This window comes from Chrysochloris asiatica, unplaced genomic scaffold (genome assembly GCF_000296735.1).
Source record: "Chrysochloris asiatica unplaced genomic scaffold, ChrAsi1.0 scaffold00003, whole genome shotgun sequence".
Taxonomy (NCBI): domain Eukaryota; kingdom Metazoa; phylum Chordata; class Mammalia; order Afrosoricida; family Chrysochloridae; genus Chrysochloris; species Chrysochloris asiatica.
In genome coordinates, this window is record NW_006408521.1 from 43,507,664 (window position 1) to 43,516,769 (window position 9,106).

A 9,106-nucleotide genomic window follows, 5' to 3' on the forward strand; every position below is an offset into this window, starting at 1 on the left:
CTTGTAAGCCAGTCACTTCATGCCTTTATTGCCCCCTCATTTTAGGTAGCCAATGTCTAAGTTGTCCATTCCTATCTACCCTGCGTACAGAGTAGATAGCATTAAAACTTGATATGAAGACTCTTTCCCTCTCTATTGGTATTTAGAATAACTACTGGTCAGGTTCATCATGAAGATGCATCATCTGTCACTGTAGCTGTTCCAGTCTGCTTGTCCTTTCTAGTGGGAATGTCTCACCTCATAAGGTTCCAGATGGGACTCAGGATTCCACCTAAGGTCCTATACTCTGTAAAGGCTTTGCATGAGGCCTATGTCACTTGGCATGTTGTAGAACCCCTTTTACGTATTCCAATCAGTTATAGGCTGAAGGCGGGCTTACAACTTTTCTCTAATCATGTTTCCCAACATTACTTTCTATCCCACTCAAGTGTCTGTTTTATAATAATAGGCAAGGGAAACTCATATTCATAAGGCAGTCAAGGATTTTACTATTATTTACCCTCTTTCAGCTATACCTAGATCCCTGTATCCCGGAGCCCTGTTGTTCCAAGGTTGAGTATGTATCACTATTTACCTCTGTCCCACTAGGCCATGCAAACCTGTCTCAGTGTTCCCTTATCTATCTTGTTCTGCTTCCTCCCCCCTTCTTGTGTTGCCCTCCCCAACACCCAAAATAAACCCTCCACCCCAACCCCATTGTGGTTAACTTATATTCCATTAGTTCTACCCTCCAGTAATCTACCTGACCTTCCCACCACCTGGATCTCTGTTCCTCTGTGTTTACCTTTTCTCACATTGTAATTGTTTTGATCATAGACTGACCTCCCAGATCCTCTGTTCTTATAATTTTATTCTGTTCTTGACTCTTCCATTTTTCGACTGAGTTCAGGTTGATGCTGCCATGTACATCATTCTGTAGTTGTGTGTTCTTGTTGGTTCTCAGTCCACAGAACTTCCTTTAGGATGTTTTTCATAGCACGGTTGGCTTTGGCAAAATCTCTTAGCTTCTGTTTATCCTGGAATGTTTTGATTACACCATTGTATTTGATTGACAGCTTTGCTTGTTAGAGAATTCTTGGGTGGCAGTTTTTTTTCTTTCAGGGTTTTATATATGTCTCCCCATTGCCTTCTTTGCCTGCATGGTTTCTGTTGAGAAATTTGAGCTTAATCTGATTTGCTTGTCTTTGTATGGTATATTTCTTTTTTTCCCTAGCTACTTTCAAGATCCTGTCTTTATCTTTGATTTTGGAGAGCTTGATTATTATATGTCTTGGTGATTGTCTTTTAGGGTCTATCCTTCCTGGGGTTCGTTGAGATTCTTGAATGCTCATCTTTTCACTTTTCAGGATGTTAGGAAAATTTTCTTCCAGAAGCTCTTCAACTATCTCCTCTGTGGACTTGTGTGATTGTTACTGTTCAGGAATGCCAATAATTCTTATGTTATTCCTCTTCATGTTATCCAACATGAATCTTAGGCCTTCTTCAGATTTTTTATCCTTTTTCATGTTTGTTCTTCTATCTTAGTAGTGTTGAAAGATTTATCTTCTAGCTAACTAGTTCTGGCTTCTATCTCTTCAATTCTGCTCCTTTGCCCTTTCAGTGTATTGTCCATTTCTGATATTCTATTATTAATCGTTCGGACCTCTTTCTGTAGGTTTTGAATTGTTTCCAATGCTGTATCTATCTTATTTGATTGTTCCTGTAGTGCTTTCTTGACTTCTTCCTTATTTTTATCAACTCCATTGTATAGTGTTTTGATACATTTTATAATCATTTTTCTGAACGCCCATCTTCCAGTATGGAGTGTAGGTCTACTTCCAGCTCATTTGCCTCAGTCACTTTATCTTGTTTCTGGACATGTGCAGATATGGTTATCTGCTTCTGTTTTTTTGTCATCTTCAGGGGTTATCTGTGGCTTTTATACTCAGATGGGTATGTATTTTGTTAATTTTTATGCTTTCTGATTGCCTCCAGGTATATGTGAACAGGAAATGGGCTTCCCTTTTCACTCTTCTTCTTAAGAAATTTCAAGATGCCACTGTTGGTTGTTTTGATGTAACTTAGAATTTAATTTTCAGCCTATTTACTTTTTTGTCTGCTTGTCCTGCTCCACAATCCCTGTTCAGGCCTTTTTTTTTTTTTCTAGTTATAAACAGTTCAGGGCTGGCTGTGGCCATTTGGTTTTAATTGGAAACTGTCTCTTTAAATTTCAAGGAGACCTGTTGGGCATGTGTGGTAGAACTCTCTGAAGGTGGGGCTGGGGTGCCCACTAGCTCAGGCACCCCCCTATAGTCACCAGAATGGAGGTGCGCAGACAGCAAGGGACCAATGAACAGCTACCAAAAGAAAAGAATGTCCACACCTTTATCTCTGTGGTTCTGCCAGGCATCTGTGGCCACTCCGATCCTTCCCCCACTTGGTCTCACCCAAGATGGCGGCTCCTGGAGCAGCTGAGCGTCCCGGACTAGAAAGCAATAGATTTCTTGCTTCTGCCACAAATTCCCTAGCTGTAAGCCTTCCAACCTTCTAAATATTCCTCTATATGTGGTTCAGAGTTCTGGGACCATCCCCTGAGACTGCTTGGTCGGCTATTCTGTGTTGTTGCTGGTGGAGCATTTTACTACACGTCCACCCGATCTGCCATCTTGTTTGTTCCTGTCTGTTCATTTTTGACCAGTGCTTTATGGTCAACCTTTATAGAACTGCTTTTGGTTAGTACTGATACTTAGGTACATCAGATTTACGTTGTGGAAACACTCTGGGGTCATGTTCATCCATCTGGTTTCAGACCCATTTGAAGAGTAATGTCTTAACAGTTTTATTATTACCTTTATATTTCTAAGTGATCACCTGTCTTCTTTTAGTGGCCTGGTGTGTGGGGTCACTTGGTTGAAAAAATAGTTGATCCTGTTGTGAAATGTAAGTATAAAATCTGTTTGTTTCTCTACTATGAACATTTCATTGATAGGACTCAAACTTGTGGGGATTCTTTCAGAGAGTGTGAATTCCGTGCTCATGCTGTTCCACACTTCAGCCATGCGCGTGTCTGGGAAGACGTGGTCTTTGTCTTCGGTTTATTTCTTCTGGTCAGTGGCAGTCGTCCTAGGCATGCCTGGGAGGTGGTAACTGAAGCACACATGTGTTCAGACTTTTGAAGTGAAGCCTGTTGGGTAAAATGTCTATCAAGTAATGATGGGAATTTTGCTTTGTTTTCTAAAACTGTGCACTATTCAGTGATACTTTATGCATAGAAGCTAAACTGGTAAGAAGTATGTCTATACAGTAACAGTTATGTTTGCTGAACCTTATAATTGGGACTCATTTGTTCTTTATTTATGCTTTTCCTGTAATCCTTTGATATTTTCTTAATCATTCTCTAGGAAAACCCTTTGACCATGTACTTGTGGACATGGGATATGGCTTGCAACCCAAGAAGCAAAGTGCTGATCAAAGTGAGTATGGTGGTGGTGGTTATGTGCTGTGGTGTTGGTTGAGACTCATAATGAACCTGACAGGGTTTCTGAGGCTGTACATCTTTACGGGAGCAGAAAACCTCATCTTTTCTCCCACAGAATGATTAGTAGTGAGTATAGAGGCTAATATTTCAGAAAGCAATGACTTCAGTTACTGAAGGAGGAATACTACCTTCCTTACTTAGGGGAAAGTAGCAGTACTATCTCAGTCTCGGACTTAATGGTATTAGTGGCAACTTGGTGAACTTTATTTAAAAAAAATACATTTTTTCCTTTAGTAATTCATTATTTGTAATCTTAACCTTCTCTGGCTATTTTCCGAATAAATGAATCCTTCCTGTGATGGTTATCAGAGATTGTAAAGTACTAAATGTGGTGACACTTCAGGCTGAGATCTTCACAGTTGACATTGCCTTGGTTCAATCTGTTTTTCTTACTTGGGTACTCCAGAATTTAGGAGTAATTAGGGCCATAAAATTCTATTCTAGTCGGACAGTGTTTCTTCTTTCTTACTTGTGTTTGTGGTTTTCCAGTTTGAACTGGCACAAGGAATCCAGTAAGTTTCCTAAGAGCATTTGGTTTTCTCTCTGCTTCGTCTTATATGTTGTTCTTTGTACTCTTCTTTCTCCTTTACCAGTGCTTTAAGTGTCGGCATGATTTACTGTCTCCTGCTCATCCTGCAGAGAGACTGGGGCCATGACTGGATGGTGCATCCTGCCACAGAAATTGCTTCCCATCCCTGGTCTTGTCTTTGTTGATTCTTCTTCCCAGTCTCCTTGGCGTGTGTTTTCTTTCCTGGTTTTCGTTATTATCATTTCTTTAGTCCAGGAATTCTCGGTATTCATGGACAATTGCCACAGCCCTATGATGTGCTCTTCTGTCTCCTGTCTGTATTCTACAGCAGTGCCAAAGTGATAGTTATGAAACACACATGTTGGCGTGACAATAAAGGGCAAAAATGATCTCTTACTTACCTACTGGCAGTGTGGTTTAAACCATACATGTTGTTGGTGTCTAAGGGAGAGTGTTGAATGGAAACCATAGTGAGAAAGATAAATTTGGGGCTTCACTTTGCCCTGCCTTTCTCTCACCTTGCCCCACCCCCAGCTGCACTCAGGCCCCTATGTGGCTGCACGCTAGCTCTACAGTCCTGCTTCCCTTGTTTTTTACATCACACGGGAGCTCCGGAGTTGAGCATCTTATGCACCCAGCAAGATTCTGAACTGCGTGGAGCAGGGACTATGGCTTTATACTGACCTTTATCCCCTCATTGCCTAGTGTAGTGTCTGGCATGCAATGAATGCTCAACCTATAATTAAATAAAGGGTCTGTTAGGGTCAGCTACTTGTTTTACACGTGGACCTCTAGAAGCTGACAGGCACCCTCATAGTATCTTAGTGCTGTACCTTAGTGTATAGCCTGCGTCTTTTACTGTGAACCAACAGGCTGATGGGTCATTTTCTTGATATTACCAATATATATTTTGACTTTCTGAAACACTTGAAAAATACTTTTTGAATTTTAGTTTATCTTTGATGTTTTCTTTTATATTTGATATTATTGAGCTTACCTTGGCTTGTGTTTTGGACCAGTTTAGCTGTTTGAGTGAGATTTTTGACGTAACTTTTGGAATCCCTTATAACCCATTGTGAGAGTAGTTGCTTGGTATGGAATTCCTTCCAATCTTGTGGCCCACCAAAGTTTTCGCATGGTCTTCAAAGGATCAGACTATCTGGTGAGATTAATTTTCTTTAATAGTTCTGTAGTTTTATAGATAACCTGTTTTCTTTTATGTTGTGTTAAAACAATGAAATTGATAATTAGCTTTATCTGAATATTAGCTTACCCTTAGTTCCTTGAAGTAGCATTGTAATTTTTTTTCTGGTCTTTTCCAGGTTTTGATAAATTAGTATCATGGTGTCTTCCTGTAAGTCTTAATCCTAAAAGCATATTCCTTAAGGATTTGGCATATTATAGGCTGGCTGTGGATTTTCTTCATTCCTGGGAGTTTTCTTATGTTCACTCTTCTTTTCAGTATGCTTGAAGCCTCTTTCTTCAGCTTCCTCTCTTAGCCCTTAAGTTTTTTGAGCTGTGTAATGAATTTTTTTAAATAACTTGATTTCTGGTTTAACTTGTATACTTTAATCATAATTGTTTTATTCTGTGTTACTTTTAGTAATAAGTGGCTTTCTATTGAATCTGTCAGTTACCTGTGGAATCAATTCTAATCTGACTTGTTTATACTTGAGACGATATCCATTCCAGGTTATTTTCTTTCATTTTTGTAGACATTCTTAATGATCCTGTGTACAACTTGTAAATTAGATTTGAATGTGTATCTTAAGTCATTTCATCCGGTTTCTCTCTTGGGACTAGTGTAGTGATAAATAAGCCTACCTTTCTTAACAGCTATTCCATATTTGTGGGAGGAAACATCATAGGCATCTTCCAGGAAGAATCTTACCTGGTCATATTCTCTTTTTCAAAATGATTAAAATGTATGTGATTTTTTTTTTTTTTTTGTAACTTTCATGAAACCAAAATGACTTTTTATTTTTCTGTTTTCTGAGAAGATGATTCTGAAGATGCTGGAAAAATGACAGCTGAAGACAGAATTGTTGTAGACAGCAATGACTTAATCCCCAAAGTGTTAACTCTGAACGTTGGGGAGGAGTTTTGTGGTGTGGTGGCCCACATTCAGACTCCAGAAGACTTCTTTTGTCAGCAACTACAAAGTGGCCGTAAGTAAACTTCCTTGATTTGTTCTGCCAGGGTAACATACTTCATGAGACTCAGTAGGTAAAGGTAAAAGGTGATGTATGAATCTTCATGTACTCTGTTTACGATGTAATCTGTACTTACAGATAAGCTTGCTGAACTTCAGACATCCCTGTGTGAGTACTGCAGTCGAGCGTCTCCACGCTTTGATTTTTTCCCATCCATTGGTGATATCTGTTGTGCTCAGTTCTCAGGTAAGGAAATAGAATATTCATGAGGTCACTTGTTCATTCCCAAATGAAACCAAGCCTCCTGCCACCTGGCCGACTCGAACTCAGAGGACAGAGTCAGAATGCTTCAAAGAGTGTTGGAGACCGTCAGTCTTTGTGGAAGCAGACTGCCACATCTTTCCTCTACCAAGTGGGTGGTATGTTCAAACCACCAGCTTTTTGTTTGGGAGCCAAGTGCTTCACCGCTGTGCCACCAGGGTTCCCTTATCCTTTGTTCATTACCCAGCTGAAAACCAAATGTATAGAGGTTTCTCCATTTATTTATTCCTGTGCTCAATTTGTTACTTCTAATGTAGTAAAAACAAATGGAACCGAAATCTCGGTATATACCGAATGGCTGCGTTTGAAACTTAATGTATGTAAAATGGGTCCAACTCAGCTGGGCCAGAGTCCTTGTGTGGCACAGTAGGATAAGCACTGGACTAGTAACCACAAGGTTAGGGGTTCAAACCCATCAGCTGTTCTCAGAAACCTTATACAGGGGGTCACTGTGAGTCTGCACCAACTTGATGGCACTTAGCAGGCTCCCGAGGACAAGGGATAGTGTGAGGCGTGGAAGGCCAAGAGGGCCTGTAGGCGTCAAGGGGGTATTAAAGGGAGGCTTTGTTGTTTTCTGGAGCCTGGTACCAGATGGTTCTTTTTACATCAGTATGCAGATATGGAACCTCTTGGGCTCTTGTTTTCTTAGGAACAGCTAGAGGGTCCAGAAGCCTGCTGCTATTTGGGCGCAACCTCTGGATTTACTCAGGTCTCAGCTTGCTGGAACTGGCTTCTGTTAGGTTTTGCTGCAGGCGGCCTAGTGGCCTCATGGGAGAGGAGATGCAAGTTACAAGTACATAGATTGCTTGGTTGGTTGATGGAGTCTAATTGCTTCAGACCACCAGGTGTTCTAAATTAGCTGTGCTTGAAGCCTTCATGAATGGTTCACTTATTAATCAAGACCTTGTGAGGGTCCCCATGACCAGGTCGTGTTCTCTGTCCCAAAGAGCTATCTAAAGGGAACCAAGATATGTTGCTCAGTAATGACAACATGTGACAAAGAGTAGTATTAATAGTAAGTTATGAATAACAATTACATTTTAGGGGGTCCAAGGCCCAGCAGCAACTCGGCAGGAGAAAGAGGAGGCTTTCTGCTCCTGTAAAGATGGATATCCTTGGAAACCCTATGCCGAGTAGCTAAGAGTTGGAACCAATCAGTGGCACTTAACAGCGGCAACAAGGCTTCTGGTGAAGAAAAACAGCAGCATTGAGTAAACATATGTTGTTCGATAAAGCTTAGTGTTGTATTAAAATCTGCAGATGACCATCTCTGATTTTGAGAGGAAGAGTTTTTGTTTATATTTTCATTGGAAAAACATGCAGATTGAGTTTTTCCTTTTTTCAGAGGATGACCAATGGTACCGTGCCTCTGTTTTGGCTTATGCTTCTGAAGACTCTGTGTTGGTTGGATATGTAGATTATGGGAACTTTGAGATCCTGAGTTTGACGAGACTTTGTCCCATAATTCCAAAGTTGTTGGAACTACCAATGCAAGCTATTAAGTGTGTACTGGCAGGTATGACATTTTTTTATGGTCCCCTTGGTTTCAAATATTTATTCAGAGTAAAAAGAATCCTTAATAAAATATTTAGGAAATGCAGAATGCTAATTTTCTACCTGTAATAAAATCAAATTTAATGTGTGTGTAGTGTTGAAACTTAGTGTTCTTTTTTGCTATATGTTGTTGTTACGTGCTGTCAAGTCAATTCAGACCCATAGCGACCCTCTATATGGTTTCCAAGGAGCGGCTGGTGAGCTTGAACCTCCAACTTTGTGCTTCAAACCGACTTTGCAGTCCAGCACATTAACCCACAGTGCCACCAGGTAGAGACTGTAAATATTATAGAAGCCTGCTAACTGATAACTTAATTGTGCTCATGAGGAACCTATTTATAGATCTGAGAGGCAGTCATTCAGATAGAATAAGGGATTGCTGAATGGTTTAAAATCAGAAGTGGTGTGCACCAGAGTTGTATCCTTTTTATCATACTTAATCAGTCTGTATGCTGAACAAATATTCTAAGAAGCTAGATAAGATGAAGAGGAACATAGCATCAGGATTGGAGGAAGACTCAGGAACAACCTGTGATAATGCAGATGATGCAACCTTACTTGCTAGAAGTGAAGAGGATTTGAAGTATTTACTGATGAAGATCAAAGACTACAACCTTCAGCAAAGACGTCAGTTTGAGGACCAAGGTGTGTGTGACCCAAGCCATGGTATTTTTAGTTGCCTCTCATGCATGTGAAAGTTGGACAATGAATAAGTAAGACCATAGAAGAATTGATGCTTATGATTATTGGAGGAGAATATTGAAAGTACCATGGACTTCCAGAAGAGCAAACAAACCTATGTTGTGAACAGCATAGCCAGAATGCTCCTTAGAAGCCTAGATGACAAGACTTCATCTTTCACACCTGGGACATATTATCAGAAGGCACCAGTCCCTAGAGAAGGACGCCATACCTCGTAAAGTTGAAGGTCAGCGAAAAAGAGGAAGGACCCCCAATGAGATGGACTGACAGAGTGGCAGCAGCAGTGGTGTGCACAGGCTAGTGTAGGAACGGGCCGGGTTTGGTTCTGGT

At 40.5% G+C, this 9,106-nt stretch overlaps 1 protein-coding gene across 1 annotated transcript in view; it reads left to right on the forward strand.

Annotated features, from left to right (window-relative positions):
- The window catches only part of TDRD1 (tudor domain containing 1), a 53,964-nt gene that overhangs the window by 15,682 nt on the left and 29,176 nt on the right, over positions 1-9,106 (forward strand). The window contains exons 10-12 of the mRNA XM_006831375.1: positions 3,381-3,452; positions 6,047-6,214; positions 6,338-6,445. Of these exons, the coding sequence (XP_006831438.1) occupies positions 3,381-3,452; positions 6,047-6,214; positions 6,338-6,445 (348 nt within the window). The remainder of the gene's footprint in view (positions 1-3,380; positions 3,453-6,046; positions 6,215-6,337; positions 6,446-9,106) is intronic.